This window comes from Chelon labrosus (genome assembly GCF_963514085.1).
Source record: "Chelon labrosus genome assembly, chromosome: 23".
NCBI lineage: Eukaryota > Metazoa > Chordata > Actinopteri > Mugiliformes > Mugilidae > Chelon > Chelon labrosus.
In genome coordinates, this window is record NC_140356.1 from 1588822 (window position 1) to 1607278 (window position 18457).

At 41.5% G+C, this 18457-nt stretch overlaps 1 protein-coding gene across 1 annotated transcript in view; it reads right to left on the minus strand.

Moving 5' to 3' along the window:
- tmtc1 (transmembrane O-mannosyltransferase targeting cadherins 1) overlaps positions 1 to 18457 on the minus strand; it is a 109058-nt gene that overhangs the window by 20589 nt on the left and 70012 nt on the right. Inside the window, exons 8-10 of the mRNA XM_084573375.1 lie at positions 13678 to 13799; positions 5458 to 5625; positions 3337 to 3450 (exon numbers count right to left, since the gene is read on the minus strand). Coding sequence (XP_084429501.1) covers positions 3337 to 3450; positions 5458 to 5625; positions 13678 to 13799 — 404 coding nt within the window. The remainder of the gene's footprint in view (positions 1 to 3336; positions 3451 to 5457; positions 5626 to 13677; positions 13800 to 18457) is intronic.

Below are 18457 nucleotides of genomic sequence, written 5' to 3' on the forward strand. Positions count from 1 at the left end.
CTCCTCTGTTCCAGAGCCTAAAAGCAGGATATCAATCACAGACATCCATCACCGAATCCTTTAAATAAGTAACTGAGAGAGAGAAGCGTCCTGAGACAAGGAATCTTCTCGCCAACCTCATGTCTCTAACACAAGCATGCATGTGAAACTAAACAGAATGAAAATATAAATCATGAAGACTCAATCCAGCCTTTTGTCTAAAACTGATATATGTGACACTCGTCAATGTAAAATTTAAGAATGACATTTTTTTTCAGTGTGGAGGATCAAAGGAATCTCGGTACCTCTCACTGCCTTCCAAGTGGAGAAAAAGCAGCCAAAAAGGAAGTGGAGGCTGGTTAACTGAAGTGAGAGCAAGTAGCCTGGCGTGTTTGGGGTTATTATGAGCTGGGATGTGGGTTTGGACCCAGATGAAAGCTGCTGAGAATCTCTTTTTGCACTTTGGCAGAACGGCATGCTGGATTAGCAGGGTGCTGCTATGCTGAAGCCTCCACATACTGTATGTGGATGTGTTGCTGCAAGAAGACAGGAAAGACAGGAGGAGGACAAGTAGAGAGGAAGGAAGGAAAGATAGATAGGTAGGTAGTTAGGAAGGTGTAGGTAGATAGAAAGAGATAGATCGGGGTAGTAATGGAGGGCTCTCCACTGGCAGGGATAAATAATGAACACTCTCTTTCATTAATGCAGCCTGTATGTTTGATAGATGAACAGAGCACAGGCTCTGCGGATACAAGGCCATTACATGCACCAGAGCATGCACCTGAAGGCATCTGAGTGTGTATATGTGAGTGAACTCGCTTACATGCATTTAATACTGCGTGGGCACATCTATCTGATTATAAACAGGCATTGTTTAGTCACGTGAGCAAGGACAGCTACACTTATCAGTTATATTTGTCCTCAACAATAAAAAGGAAATGAGTGTGTAGATGTACTAGAAATGCTGTCATACTTGGAAGTTTCAACTCCCATTAGAGCCAAACCCTATAAATAAACTGTATGCACTTCAAGTTCAGTACATAGTAGAACCCTGGATGAAAGCCAGTAAATGGTGCATGGTTTCTTAAAGGTCCCATAAAATGAAAAAAGCCTTACTTTACATGCAGTGACCTTGAGCTCCTAGCCATCCATTACTGTATGTGCCAAACACTGTCATCTATTTTTATAGAAGAACTTGTTTTGCTTCCTGTAAAAGGTCAAAATGCCCAAGGACGCAGAAGCATTGTCGTGAAAAAAGATGTAGGTCATAAAATAGGACCGTGATTTTAAAGGGCAACCCTGCCAAACTCCTTTGGCCCTAAAAATTACATCTGATATTATTTTACTTTTTTTTTTGTCTTGTTATAAACCAATCTAATCTTATTCTGTCTCGTTAGTTTCCAACGAGACACACAAAAACAGTTTAGGAACAACTCAAAGAAACATGAAGAACAGCACAAGGTGTTGACCTGGCCTCCAAATTCACTAGATCCCAAACTGATCAAGTATCTGTAGGATGATCCACAGAGGCCCCTCCCCTCAACCCATAGGACCCAAAGGCCCCCACTAACAACACCACAGGACACCCTCAGAAGGCCCATGTCCATTCTCTGATGAGTCACAACTGCACAAGGAAGACCTACGCAATATTAGGAAGGTGGTCATAACGTCATGCCTGATCGCTCTATGTGCAATCAAGTCAAGTCAAAATCAACTATAATGTGTGTGATTATAGTAATAAAGGTTCATGTCGGCCAATGCTACAGTGTGGCACAGTGGAATAAGTAACAGGTTGTGATTGACTGAGATACATCCCATTGTTTAGGTTAGGGTTAGGGTTACCCTAACACCTGATTCAACACTTTGAACATGTTTATAAGGTGCAACTTTGCTTGGGGGTAAATGCTAAATATAAGAACAGGTGTGATTTAATAACTTGTGTAGGAATGACCACTGTGTGTTAAATCCGTATCCTATGAGCCCAGCAGCAGTCTGCCTTCGGATACTGTAAGTGCATCATACACACAAAACAATATACATTTACAGAATAATAAAGTTGACATATTCTTATTATCTGCAGCTGCAGCTCAGCCCCACCCTCTGATTGGTTGCAGGAATATAAAATTGCATGCAGAAGTCTTTTTCTTCCCCTGTGCATCAGTTGAAATCCAAAAGGCTCTGCCGGGTTAGCTCAGCCTCTGTGTGCAACAAAGAACAAGCCTCCTTTTCCCTCACTGCAAGGAGAATGAGTCAGGACTGGGCTAATACATGTCATAGATAAAATAAGGGGTGAAAACTCCAAGAACCAGCTTTGCCCTTGTATATTGTACATACAGATATGTAATGTATGTACATGTCTATGTCAGCAAGTGTTTGAAGGTCTGTGGTTCACAGTACATCAAATCAACAAGGTGGCTGCACTGACTTCTCTCTGCAGGACGCAGAAATTACAAGAAAGTATTTTCGGTGCAACAAATCAAACTAATCTTTATGAAATTCATGAACAAAGAGAGGCTGTGAGCAACGGCAGCCGCTGTCTCCTGGGAGAGGTCAGGAGAGATGTGACTGGACCATTAATGACAGATCCAGGGTTAGTTTTCTGCAATACACTGCTGAAGTCATTACTGAACGATGAATAATGAAAGTCTGTTCAATAACATTTAACTATGAGGAAGAATCTACAGGGAACAAACTTTGAAACTTTGTGACATTAACATACATTTAGGGATTTCTAAATGGCATGTTTGTCTGCTAATTAGTCCATAAATTGCAAACCTCTTGCCTGCAGGCCAGTTGCTCTCCCTTAAAAAATGGCTAACAATGATCAAAACAAAGGGCACCACAGTCTGACGATCTCTTTTCTGACTTTTTTTGATCCAGTTGCTGTAAAAGTTATTTTTATTACAAACTCTCTTGTGGCAAAGAAAACCTCCATCGTCATAATACTACACTCATTAATTAATTGCAATAAAAACTCAATATTACAATATTATTGCATTTCGTACCAGCTCATCCTACCAGAAATTTTATTCCAAGAGAGACTTTTAAAATTCTCTGCCAGCCCTCAGAGACTATGTTTTTATTCTCTCCTTGGAGGAATCCGATTCTCCTTCAAGAGTCAACTGTAAACATTTTTATACCTCGACTACAGAGTTTATCTAGTCTCTGCTTCAGGCCTTCAGTATTCTTGTAAAAATTGCATAGACTGAGGTTAAATCTCAACACAAGGATAAGATGGACAGCTGATTGTAAACTTTATGGCTGGACGTGTACTGCATCTAAAGGGGGCCAGTCTGCTCTGCAGAACTGTTCTACTTGAACACACAAAAGCAGCTTGAGTTTAGTTTGGAGACAAACCTCAGGGCAGTGTTGTAATGGTGAATGGCCTCCTGGTGCCGACCGTTGTCTTTCAGGAAGTTAGCGTAATTGTAGTGGACTTTGGCATTGTGAGGCAGAGTCTGGATACCAGAGCTGAAACAAGAGGAAGAAAAGGGAGAGAGAGGGGCATGAGGTCAGTTTAAAGGAAGAAATGGCGGTGCCAACTTCTGAGCAAAATCCCTGAGAGAACAAAAAAGCCTTTCAAGGAAAGAAAGTCTTAACCCCAGGAGGTGGCTAAGATTCCCAGGACTGAGAGCCTTAGCCACAGGGCAATGGGCTGATTTAAACATTACCCATGTGGGTCAGGGTTTTTAATCACATCAGAGAAAATGATATCTCTGGGACGATAAACTTCCACTGAATGATATTTAATGTCCGTGTCTTCAGATTTCACTGAGTTATATCCTATCTAAGAAAGACAATGATGTTTCACTCAGATTCCCCTCTCACAATGCCTCTCTTTCAGAATCAAGTTGGGGGAGGCTCTTTGTCCTGCTGAATGTCCATGCAAAGCTACACACACTATCCTGCAACTTTGCAAAAGTTCAAATGCTGTCTAGAACAAGTGGTTAAATTACAGAGGAGCCTAGTGAAGGCTCCACTTCCCACCTCTCCTCTGTGATATTCATTCCATCTGAATGGGAGTTTATTTTAACTGCGCATGCTTCCATGTAAACACACACATAAAGGACCACCATCTATACACACACACACAGTGTCATTTTTCACCACTTCAGAGTACATTATACCGACCCACATTCATCTCCTGGGGACGTATCCAAGACTCTGAACTTGCCTAACAAGTCTAGGGATTATAAAACGATTCAAATCATGGAGACTTGGTTTTCGTCCCTAGGACATTAAGTCCCTACAACGTGACTACTTCTTTATGTCACACAACATCAGTAATACAAGTCCACACACAAAGATAAAATGGCACATTCCAAGACTGCAAGAAAACAGAGGCATCCAAGTGAATGAAAATACACTTTAGGGCTTTGTTATTTAACAGTTTGTCGTGATGAATGGATACAGCACAAAAGCTTGTCACATGGAAGCCATCACATGGACAGATAAATCAATAAATAGAAGGCTGGGCATTGTCTGACAGTCAGATAACACAACAGCACTGTGCGGGTATCATGTACATATTGATTTTGTTTCTATTCCGTGCATGGACGTTCATTTAGTCTGTATTTGCACAGTCACAGGCGCAATAGGATCATGATTTATAAACATAACTAAAGAAGAAATATTTCAGATTCAGCTCTAGGTCACTTGTCAAACTGAATCAGATTAGTGTCATTGACCATGTTAAATCCTTTGTAAGAAATTGCAGATTTACTTCAGTTGTATCCTAAAAACTTCAGATGACGCTCCGGTGGATTTGATATACGGAGCCTACATCGCATAATAAGTATCATTGGTAGTAGCAAATAATTTCCAAGGGGTTCTCTAAAACACTTTGTGGGCACTAGATCAATCACAAGATGATACACCAAGGTTTGTTCACTTTGAGATAGAAAAACTACTTCAATGATATAAGTCTAAAGAGCCATCGCAACTTCTTACTTACTTCAAGCATGGAGAACAGACTTGCAGGACAATTTAACGGAGGAGGAATGGTCAGAAGCATGCTTTCTAGCTCATACCCAATCCATAAACTCCAAACTGCTGCTGGATGACTGTACATAACAGCAGCTAAATTGCACCACTTTAATCCTAATATATTTGGTACTTGCTTCAAATGTAAAGACTCACATAAGGAAAGTATCTGTAGACATTCTGTGGTAATGTCTACAGATACTTTCCTTCTGGAGGAAAGTGTTAACCTTGCTAGCTAAATCACTGGTGAGGAAGTGCCTCTTAGTCCTAAACTGTCTATTGAATCTTTATCCGGAGGACTTTATTACCTCTAAGACTGTTAGGTCTCTACTGAATGTTTGTTTTCTGGAAGTATAGCTTGCTCATGGACGTCAGACAGACCCTGCACCGGTTGAGGGGGAATTACTTTCTACTTAGCATAAACTAAACAACAAAGAACAGAACTGACAAGTTTTGGAAAATAAGGAACATTTTCAGATACAGATGCAAACTTACCGAAAAAGGGCCTCCCTGGAAAGCCAGACGTTGTTCTGCTGGACAGTTTTCCAGGAGAAGAGCAAGAGCAGCAGCAGCATAGAAACACTGAGGACTGTGGTGCCCCAACGGCCTACCACCGAACATAGCCGTCCCAGGCCATGAGCCACCAGGATGCAGTAACCCATACTGAAATAGAAGAGCGGGAAGGGGGACGTAGGTAAGGTAAGTGAAGGAGAGAACAGAACAGAGAACAGAACCCATGAGCTCCTTTTGATCTGTCACTGCAGTCCTAGATCCTTCTCACTTGTCACTGTCATCACACAACTCCTCATCTACTATGGCAGAGGATGTATGTAATACCTACTGGAGGCGTCTTTTGCCTTTTTTTCTTTCTACACTGTTGTATTGTTTCAATCCAAGTGAAAAAGTCTGCGTTGATAATATAACAGCAACAACAAAGGACAAAGGGAAGAGGAGACAGGGAGGGAAAAATATTAAAGAAGGCTTAGACTCACATGACTTTGTGATAAGGATGAAAAAGTCAGAGCAATGATTAGAGGAGAGCGTAGTCAAGAGAGCAAAAGCTGCTCATGACAGAGTCTGAGAAACAAAAGCATGAAGAGGATAGAGGAATTGTGGTATCTACAAGCTCTTGTTAGCTACATGTTAGCTGATTTGTACTATAAGATAATGCTAAAGCCCTGCGATATACTTGCGACCTGTCCAGGGTGCCCCCCCCCCCCCGAGTCTTCACAGGACAAGCGGTTACAGAAGATGAATGAATGAATGAATGAATGAATGAATGAATGAAAATGCTAAACTGGAGTGAACATGGAAATAGGAAACTGAAACCACTATGTCCGGGCAAGACACTGTTGTGCATTAGCCCGGAAGTCAGCAGTTTGGAAATGATTATGCCCTGGCAAATATCGGCCACGTCAATTAGGACTCTCCAACTGCATGCAGAGTTTTTCTTTTTCTCTGTATGGAATGAAACACGACCCATCGTGAAATCCCGGTGGCACGTTACCAGGCGAATTGAGTCGGCTACACCAGGCTAATTCCACATGTTTCTGGGAGTGAGTGCACCTGCAACAACTGGTCCAATGGAATTTGTGAAAATATTTAGGGTCAGAGTCCAATGATCAATGTCAAGTTATGGACAACAAAACTCAGTATGCATTTGTAGCAAGAGGAAAATTATTACCATTTTATTTAAAAAGAATTTGCACTGAATTTAGTATTAAGAATCATGAGGGGTATTGCCTATCAAATTTCTGGTATTGTAAATATCTGGACATCCATATTACTACTACATGATACTTCAAATTCTCTTTCTTCTTATTGTTCCGGGGATTTTCTTTCCTTACTTCAAAACAAAACCTGCAATTGCCATGAGACATTACACCAATCAGGCATAACTGCCTATCTAAAACAGTTGTGACTCATCAGAGAATGGACATGGGCCTTCTGAGGGTGTCCTCTGGTGTCTGGCAACAGAATGTTGTTAGTGGGGGCCTTTGGGTCCTATGAGTTGAGGGGAGGGGCCTCTGTGGATCATCCCACAGATACTTGATCAGTTTGGGATCTAGTGAATTTGGAGGGAAGGCGTGTGTGCCTGTGTCAGGCTGCATCCTGCTGGGGATGGCTGCTGCCATCAAGGAGTGTCATTGGTATGGGGTGGGGGTGCCTGGTCTGGTCTAGGCGGATGCTACATGTCTAAGTAACAGAGCAGGTAGACAGGAAAGTGGTTAGCCATTCTGGTAACCTTGTAGTTACACCAGATTAGCATCTTAATCATTTTTTGTTTTGTTAGGCAATTGTGAATACAATTGTGAATCCAATAAAAACAGCTGAATGGATTGTATTATTGTTAATACTGAATACTGAATACTGTAGGGTTAATATAGCTGTCAGGAGTGGTGCAGTGTGCAGTCATTCTGCTATGGTTTGATAATGTTTCTGGAGTTCTTTTCACTAAGTGGGAGAAATCAGTCAGTGTCAGAAATTCCTGATGTACTGAATAAACACAGAACATACTGTCAAGAAATGCTGCATTGCTGTGGCTGGAACTTTAGTTAGCAGCAAAGTTACAAAGGGAAAACACGCTTGAAGTTCTAGTTTTAATTGGAAACTCTGGAAATGCCAGGGTAGGCAGATAACAATCCTCCCACCAAATTGAAGGGGGGCTGTTGAGGACAAGCTAGTAGATACTGATAGATTCTGACAGCAAACCAATTTGCTCAGCAGGTTCATTTGAGAGAAAAGGATCTCTGTGTGTTTGGGTGGTTGGAGTATTGGATTCTAGTGTATTTCTCTTCATCCCCTCAACTGTCAGCACTTTCATGGCAATTAACACTTTCAAGTTGTGAGGCAAAGTTCACCAAAGCTGAAATAATTGGACTGAACCCATTAGGACAAAAAGAGGAGCTAAAGCCTGTTACAGTCCAGGTGTCGAGTGAATCATTTCTGATGTTGTAAGAAGTAAAGTCGAGATTGAGCCGTTCCGTTTCTAATTCATCTGGGTAGGACTGAATTAAATAAATAGGAGAGAAATAGCAGCCAGGCAGCAGCAGAAGCCAACGTCCTAATCAAAAAGCAGCATTGTCAGAAAACTAAAAATGTTCGTGTCTGGAGAGAAAACGAATTAAAGAGTTGGAAACTGGTGCTATGGTTGCATACACGCTATTATCACCAATATTTCCTTTGGCCCTTTTAAACTACCATGGATGACAGCAGAGACAAATGGATATGCGATTCTGTGCAGTAATGTTTTTCTGTTCTTTGTTTACCACATACAGTCTTAAATGAAAAAAGAAGAATCATCTCATTCAAGGCTGAACAAAATTACTGAGGACATTTAACATTTAAATTGAATTTAACGTGATACTTCGGAGTGCACAAAAAGGACCCAGGGATAAAAACACAAACACACAGGGGCTAGCTTTATTAGAGGTTTCCAGTTCACTGTCTCTCTCTTTTCATTCCAACCCTCCCATCGTATACATCCATAAATTAGGAGGTAGACATTAACCCAATACAGCACCCCCCTCCCTGTGGATCCAGTCAGCTGTGTCAGACAAATTATGTGGTGCAGCCACAAGTCATTCTGTTATTTTTCACAGATGCCATTTCTATTATTTTTTTTCCTATTTGAAAAGTTAAGGTTCCATTTTTTTTGCACTCACAAGAACAAAAAAAAAAAAAATGTGACATTTAAGCATTTTATCAACATACTTAATATAATTTTTTCGTAACAAACCTGCAAAATGATTCAGTTTGCTTTCAGAACTTGATCGATTTTGCAGAACAAAATTTGTGTTGAGGAACAAAAGCACAATTTTATTTAAGCGTGTATACAATATGAACAATATGATTATACATATATATATATATGAGGTCTTGAGTGACAGCCTTGGAATAAAAAAGCATGCTTTGTTCAAATAACAACCAGCCTTCACAGCAGCAGCGGGGGCAGGCTGTAGGATACAAGATGAGTCAAAGAAAGAAAAGCAGATACAGCTAGAAAAAAAGGGAAAGACAGAGAATTCCTGAAGTAAGAACGAGCATAAAATGCACAGACACGGCAGATACAGTGTCCGTGCATTGAAATTACAATAACTGAAACACATGAACACTAACAGGGTAGACATAGATTGTACAGTTATGAAATAACACTGTAGAAATTGAGATTATCTTACACTAATTCTCTAATAAAAAGCACCTATTCAGACCCACACATAGACTGTATAAATATGGACAACGTCTCGTCACTTCCTTGGATTGGCCAAACTGATGCTATTTTCTCGGGGATACGGGCAGCACCATCTTGTGATTTTGGAGCCAGAGTCTGTGCAGTACGATCTGAGAAACTTCCTCCAGACTCAATCACATTTTCATTTAATTAATACTGCACTCTGCTCTACCTCTACCTGTTGGATTATACACTATGCTTGTTTTTCTTTTTCTTTTTTCTTTTACAGCCCTCACGGTCCCATGGGACCGCTTTACAGAGCGGTTAGCATGGCAACTGGAAGTCGCCATTATGTCACATCCTGTTTCAATAGCGTCAAATAACTAACTCAAATTAATCTCATCCAAAAAATTGACACCTGATGCATCAACATGCATCAACATTATATTAACTACCTAAAATGACAGAAACCATTCTTGAAAAAAAAAAAATATGACGTGTATTTTAGTGTTTTAGTTTGGCCCAAGTCCCATCCACTTACATGGAGGAGGTGGAGCTTATGACCTATACTGCAGCCAGTCACCAGGGGGAGCTCTATTTGCTTTAGCTTCACTTCTGAGGAACTGTTCCACTGTCCATCCTTATACTGTCTATGCTCCTACACAAGAACTCTCTAACCCACTAACACACACAGACACATATGTGAATGTTTAAAGCGTAGGAACAATTTCAGTCAACCAAGATTTTTTATTTATTTATTTTTGATTGGCTACAGCTCTGCCTACACTCCTTGTTGTTAGGGAGATGCTTTGACACAGTAATTTAGCGATGCTTATTCGACCCTTTTCAAAGTCGCCCACATCCAGCATATGACTATGACAACCAACTGTTCACTACCATCAAAGACTTCAATATACGCTGCAGGCACGAGAAAGTCAACGCTATTCAATTCATCTGTGTGTGGCCACGCTATTGTGGCTCATCGACATACTTACTTACTTACGGCACTTGCTGGGGTGAACAAAAACTTGATTTGTGGTGTTTTTTGCCTTGAGCCAAAATATTTTGGACCAGTTCTAATAGAAAGTTTTAAGAAGGAAATGTGAATGAAGTAACTACATACCCATGTATTTTCAATAAATCTGGCCTATACAAAGTTATCATGTGAAATAATATAAAATGTGTTGTTTAAAACTGTGCAAAATCCATTTGTCATTCCATTGACAGGGAGACAAGAGATTAACAGAAATAAAAAAACGTTTCTAATTTCTTCAGTATCTTGAGTAATTCCTGTGAGGAGTGTTGATCTGGTGCAACGGTTTATGTTTGGAATCTGGATAAAGTTAGGGCTGCCGGGGTATGCGTGGTAAAGAATTCATGTAGTCAGCAGAGAGTAGTCAGCAGAAGCTGTCTGGTTTTCTATGGGTAGATTTAAGGGAACACAACAGATAAAATATTCACGTGGGTGTTGTATCTGGTAAGAGTTAGCAGCTCTTTTCCCCTTGAACCACGATGGCAAGGAAGTGTTTCTGCCTCTAGTAAAATATTTCCTTTCCTCTAAGTTGTGTTGTTTTGGTCGTTAAATGATTTCCTTTACAACACAGACTTGACGCTTTATCTGCTGTATGATGCTGATATGTCAAAACTCAGGAATAACGCTGCTCTGTAGAGGTATGGGTTTGGAAAGCTGTCTGCGTGGAAATCTTTGCTCTGCAGGTGACTCAACAATCACAACAGACAAGGTCCAACAAGGGGAGGGAGGAGATTAATAAAATTAATAAACAGGAGGAGAGTGAGTGAAGGCAGTTAGAAGAGTGGAGGTTGCAACAGATGGCAACATTTGGTAGCTGTTTTACATTCATCTTATGTGAGGATGACTAAACTAAGGATTGTTAAATAACATCTACGGCTGTGTACAACAAGTTCCGGAACTTACAATCCTACGATCCCTGTGTGCAGTGGCTAAGTAGGTAGGGGAGCGTCAAGCTCTCAGTTTTGTAAACCAGCTAGAAGAACTTTACACATGTAACCCAGGTCGTGTCACTGGAGAGACTATCCACTCCAGGCAGCTCCACGACACATGTCCATTCAAGGTTAACAGGGGAGGCCACCCACATGTGTGGTGCTTATACATAGCCTTGCGTTGCCAATCAGTGTGTGGTCCTAGAAGGCATCCACATTTGCTGGCCACACGCAACTCAGTCCCCGAACATATGCAGCAGTTTTGTGACAATGAATCACTTCCTTTAAATGCCTTTTGAGGGTGAAAGCAGCATCTGTACATGACTGTAACCTTAACCAGTAAACCTGAGTGGAAGTTGGGAAATGTCTGTTGTACAGTTTCCTTTGCTTTGCTACATACCTTTGGTATGACATGAGAATGTACTCTGTTGCACTATTATAGAAAATAACTAGAAACAAATGTGGTTGATTGTTTGGCTGGTCTGTAGCAGCTGTTACATTTGTAATACTGTTTGTTCATTGTCATTGCCACTGTCATTCATCACCAAAGCTCCAAATCTCCTGGTGCAATTTAAAGTGGCATTTAGAAACAGACTTTAGAAGCTAACAGGAAGCTAATGTGGGGTCTGTTGTGCAGCAGCTGTTGTCTGACATCATGACAAGTGACTTACAGAGCATATGAATACTGTAACACAACACCACGATGCAGAAAGGACTGGCATTCTGAGTCCAATACTTTCTGTATCTGGATGTCTTTGAATGCAGCCCATTCTTATGTATTATGATCTTTTACTACACTGCAAAAAAAAAAGAAGTCGTGTTCACTCAATGTTGTAGTTCCCATTAAATAGTTATCAAATCGTCTTTGAGATTTCAGCTATGCACATATTTCAGTGTTTGGTCAAATGATTGGAAATCTAGAATGGTATGTACTTCTATCCAATAATGTGTAAACTTGTGACAGCCGTTGCCAAGGGCATAAATGGAACTGTGTTTCAGATTTATATTTATCAGTACTAAACACTTCTCTCAGCTAATTTGGCCTCCTACACAGTAAACATATGGAAGAATGTCTGTTTCCATGTTGGAAGCACGGAGGCCTCTCATAGCTGACGTGAAAATGAGTCAGGAAGGAGCGCTGGTGTTTGAACTGAGCTCGGGGAGTAGCATAAACGTCTTTGGACAGTAACACCACAATGCAGCCGTGCAGCCGTTTACGTGCTGAGTGAGATCAAGTCAGGGGATTTCTCTGAGCTCTACCCCCTGAAGCCTTCTGCTTCCACCCAAAGCCTCCCACTCAGAGGGTGGATTCACTGTGAGTGTATTTGTATAACAGTGTGTGGACCCCATGGGCCCTCTAAGCCTCATCAAGGTCACCCACAACCCCTAGAACCTCGTGATTCACAGAGCACTTTTACACACTTCACGCATCACTAAACGTTAAGGATTAGCCGCCTGTGGAATCCAAGATAGTAAAGGAATAGCAGTACTGATGCCAATTTACTCTCGTCAAAGTCTAAGGGAGGAAGACAGAAAGAAAGAAATGTACAGAACCGTATAAACATGAAGGACGAATAAAAAGAAATGTGGGAATCAATCAAAACTTTAAAAGCGCTGCACGGTCATCAGTGAATTATAAATCTGTCAAATTTATCTGAACACTCGTACAAAACGCCCCTAATCCCACTAAAGCACAGCCACTTTAGCCCGTAAATTTTGGTTGTGCCAGTCCCTGCGCACAGAATTTTGAGTCCTTGAGCTTCAGTTCAAGTCCTTGACCAAACCGATGTGCATATGCAAACAGAACTGTGCATGCAGAATAGATGTATCTTCTTTGGAATTCATGCCTCCCTCCTCTCTACACTGGGGAGGTGCTGTCAGTGCTGTGACATGCCGACCTTTGGTGGAATTTGTGGAAGGACTGTGCCTTTCAGGATAACGTCTGGCTGTAACGTGCCCCCCCCCCAAAAAAAAACTTTCCTCCAAATGAATACTTTGTAGCCCTTTTGATTTGAACCCTTTGTGAATGACAGACGCTTTAAAGCCATAAAATTAAGTGTGTAGAATCCAAAAGCAAGAAATGGGGAGTATGAGTTTCCGAGGGAGCAATGGAAAGAGAATGATTGCCGACAGAGGGAATGATGGACAGATTAACTGAGGGAGAAGGAGGGAAAAGGGAGGGAATGCATGCAGATAAGCAAAGCAAGCAAAGACTCTCCAGTGAGAGAAGAGATGCTCTTAAATTGAGAGCGGTGCACAGCAGAGAGTGATATTGCTGTTCAAGAGAATGTAATTGATGACCACAGACACTAAAGCAATGCCAAAGTGTACTCCGGAGCTGAGAGGAGAAGCTTTGAAACGTTTGACACACTTTAAGAAGTGCTGCTACCACAAAATAGTGTGACAGTAGCCAGCTAATGTTCTAGGTAGCACCACAGCTATTGCTAAGACTTTGTCAGCCTATGTTTGTACAATTTGTATGACCAGAAGATTTTCAATCCTCTGTCTTAGCCACTGAATGTGACACTTAATATATGAAAAAATATTTGTATGGGAGTGAACATGTGTGCATACGCACTCACCTTGGCATGTAGAGGACCCTCTCAGCCACGACAAATCCCACCCTGAAGAACAGGTTACTGGCGGGAATGAAGGGAAACACCAGAAATAGCATTCCCACCAACACCTCTCTGCTCTCCCGTCTCTGCAGACAGACAGAAAGTGAAGACAAACACAGAGAGATGAGCACATCCACAGCAAACAAATCTTTTTTAATTTTAATAAAGTAAGCCAAACGGTTCCAAGTGCAACCTCTTCAAACCGCATCGCTGAAAGGAGTAGTCATTATAGATAGTAATACGTGGCATTCAGACTCTGACAACACACACGTACATAGACACTTGTACACGTGAACGTTCAGCAGCCGTGACCAATCTGTCCGAAATATGAACAACACAGAAGCTATTAAGGCGATTAAATTATCAAATTACAGTTAATGCCATTTTCTAAAGAGCCCATATTCTGAGGCCATTCATGCTGCATAAAGCCCACAGCCTCTGCCACGTCTTACGTTATCCCACCATGGCCGTGTTTACTTGAACAAACAGGCCTCTAATTTTCGGCGGCTCTGTGGTTCAGTGGATTGGCTCATTAGCAGTAATGAGAGCAGGAGAAGTGTGCAGTGCTGATTAGTGTCACTCCAATCAGAGGCTTGTTCTACTGTCGGCGGGCACGTGGATACCTGGGACCATCCCTGACCGGAAGGGAGCTATAGTGAGATAACAGGCACACATATAGGAAAGTCTAAAATACACAGCTACTGACCAAGTCCTTGAATGGTAATGACCTTAATGTTGCAGAGAGAATAGCAGGAACACTCTGCTAGCTGCTGATCTGACACATATCCCCATAACCATTATGAAACACTCCAAATATAAACAGAGAGCTGCTGATGGCATCATTGACTGCTAATGGACCTATAGCAACATCAGAGACGAGAATGCACCCGCTGAGGGTTGTGCTCTGACAGCAGACTGTTCACAGATGCTGAATTATTATTACACTAATTATCACTGCATATGAGGTAATTTTGTACAGATATGGTTGACTGATGAACACATCTAAACTCACTTAGCCACATCTAAACTGTTTCACTTTGTGTATTTACACACCAATGATTGGAGGCTAAAGAATGCAAAAACAACATTTTATGGCGTCCACAGCTGTTGATTTAAATGCACACATGTGGGATGCAATGCAACTTTTGGACCTGTCATTCATGTGGATGTTACTTAGACATGTACCTCCCACCTAGACTAGACCAGACCAGGCACCCCCACCCCCACCCTATAGCAATGACACTTGATAGCAGCAGCCATCCCCAGCAGATTGCAGCCTGACACATACGCACACACAAAAATGCTTTAGGAACAACTCAAAAAAGAACAGCACAAGGTGTTGACCTGGAATCCAAATTCACTAGATCCCAAACTGATCAAGTATCTGTGGGATGATTCACAGAGGCCCCTCCCCTCAACCCATAGGACCCAAAGGCCCCCACTAACAACATTCTGTTTCCAGACACCACAGGACACCCTCAGAAGGCCCATGTCCATTCTCTGATGAGTCACAACTGTTTTGGAGGCACAAGGGAGATCTACACAGTGTTAGGAAGGTGGAAATAATATTATGCCTGATGAATGTGTAGCACAACTTTTGCCATCCTTGTCTTACTAAACAAACGCTGTTGATGCATAAAGTAAGTCTACAATCTACAGTCCCTTTGTCCCTTCTGTTCTCTCAGTTCTCTACAATGAGGTAAATCAACACCAACGGTAAGCTGTGTTTGTTTTCAACACTGATTGCTTTTTTTCAAAGAGTGTAATCCTTCCTCTGACTATCAAATGTTAATTCGGGGTACGTTCAATGGTGCCAATTTGCCAAAATGTCCACAAACACAGACTAAACAACAGGCAGAAAAAAAGAATAAGAATAAGACAGCCCTACAGCAGCTGACATCAGGCTCTTTCACAAGCTTTTACAAGGTCTTGATCTACATTTGAATCAGATTATCAAAAAGTAAAATTCTTGTGTTCCATCTTACCTCAACTCATGAACACAACCCTAAGGTGGAACAAAGACTTCACAAAATCCCCTGTAAATGAATTCAGATTTCTAATAACTGATGCTGCTTGTAAATCAAGCATTCCACTGGGCCAAATTCATGTCTTAAGCATCACCCCCAATAATACTAATAAAACAAAGGCACCATCACTGTGGTTTTGTGAGTTTGTTACTTCTAATTGCTGGCTACTATCCCAATTGCCTGGCATCAGGCTCTAGCCTCCTTTGTTGACCCTCTTTTCTCTCTTCACTTTAAGGTTTCCTTCTCTTCACGTCTTCAGATCTGGCTGTTCTCTCATTATTTTCTCCAGTCTCTTGATCCTTTGATCCTCCATGCTTTCTGGCCTTTCTTTTTAATCTCTTCCCAATCTTTTATCACCTCAGCACTTTGCCGTGGACTGCATTGTGTTATTCAGCTTGAACAATGGTGTCAATTTCAAGGTAAGTGGACTGACATTAGTGAATGAGACAAATCAACGGAAATAAGTAGAGTTCGCCAGAGAGATGAATTTAGCTAGATGAAATGTGCTCGGAAGTGTCTCAGTCTTTAATGTCTTCCAATACAAAAACACACAAACAAATATCCGAAGCAGAAGTGTCTTGAAGAGTGCGCGACAGGCAAACAGGTGCAGTGCACTCTTCGTTTCTAATCTTTTTTAGTGTTGTCAGACAGCAGAAATCCCATAGTTGGTGATACAAGCCCGTTCCAAAATTGCAAAAGAATCCTGTTATCAACATCCACCCTAATGGGCATTGCCCAGATTTTTAATGCAGCTACTTCTCACCCACGGGACACAAGCCGTGTCCCATTTTAGGGGCTGCTGTCCTCAAAGTTTTCAATAGTTCAAGTTGGTTGACCCATTTTAGAAATCTCTGCACCAGGTGTATTTTAATCGGCGCCATAGCCTGTAATGTTTGACACTGGTGGTCTCACTGAGTAACTGTCAGAACGGTAAATTGTCTGCAAACCATATACAGTACAGGGCTCAGACTCGTTGAGTTATTAGCATAGATACTGTACTTCCTGGAGCAAAATGTTGAGAATCTAGGAAGGAGGACGGCGGCCATTAGTAAAGGTAAAACATTCATACGTAAATCCACGTAAACTACAGTGGATTGCAGGTTTGAATGCGCTTCGGTCCAAAGCTGGCAAGTGTTAGTTGAGCTAAGGCACCGGTATAACCACGACATATACCAGATTGTGGGTTTGAATCTACCTCGGCCCATGCTCACTCCTTCTCGTTGTCATTATGTGTACTAGTAAATATGAATGGTAGCAACTACAACAACACAAAATTAATTAGGCCCATATCCAGAGCCAAACCAAAGACATTATGTGATGATGAAGGCAAAAAATACAATATGAATTTATTTTTATGAATCATTTCTACATGTGACAAATAAATATTTCCTCATGATCATGCAACCCTTAAACGATCGTCCAAAGTGGTTATTTAAATGGTACAGAAACATTCTACCCAGTTCTTAACCAAAAGACAAATTGCCAAAGATGTCAGTTGCATAGGAAAGATTTTCGCCCTCACAGCCAACAGAATTTCTTCCCGAGGAAGACTGACAGAGTCATTTCCAGACTTCTGCAAGTGGACCCAGCTGTACGATCCAGGGAAATGAGACAGAAACTGTATGAAGACCTGCTGCCCACACTAGAAAGGCTAGCCAGAACCGCAGATGGCCTGGCACACACACGCATACTCACACACACACACACACACACACACACAAAAACTGACCAACTGGCACGGAAACATCCACACACTGGCCAAAACGGCTGCACAGAAATGGACACAAACGGACGTAAATGGGCACAGATAAAGTTTACACACACACACACACACACATAGACTACTTAAAGTTACTGCCAAATTCATCCCGTTTTCATCCACCTTTGACTCACAAGCTTTTAAACATAATTTTGTTTACGTGTGTGAATGTGTGCGAGTTCCTACAGGTCAAGGACTTCTTGTCTGCAAAGCCCATTCCAAATGTCTTTCCAACTGGTTGTCGTGGACCAAACTGGGGTTCGACTTAAACTCCAACACCAAGGAAGCTGAGGTGGAATTTATAATGGTTTTGTAGTCACTGTGAGGTTGTTAACGCCACGTCTGTCACATCCTGGAGTGAAGTGAGAGGGCACGAAGGGGCATGTGAGAGTGCCAATTATTTTTGGAGGTTGCGGTGGGGTCAGCAATGTGCGTTATATAGAGAACGAGACTGCAGAGAAAAGGCCATGAGGGTCAGGAAAACTTCTTCATACTAACAGATGTGTGATATTTGGGCACAGTAGAGAGTGGGGGACAAGCTGAGTTTTAATTCAAGAAGCATATTACTGTGCTCAAAACCACTCCATTTATGATGGATTCCACTAAAGTATATTTAGTCAGGAACATTAACAGGCTGTGTCTAAAATTGGTTGTTTCATGTCAGCCAGTAAATACTGACAAATTGACTTTACGTTTAGGCTTTACATCGTTGCTGCTTGGCTCTTCAGACAGTTACTGTCTGCCTCACCCCCAGGAGAAGTTTAATTTGAGGTACAGTCTCCATGGACTAAATGTTCTTGACAAATAATTCAGCTACTTATAGATTTAAAAGCACAGGGCTCCCAATAGCAGTTACTGGTGCTCTAATGAATGAATAGAACATTATTTTGTATAATCTGATTTTTCTAGATCGTAAGGTTGACAACCGCGACAAAGTTTTTATTGCGGAGAAAATTAA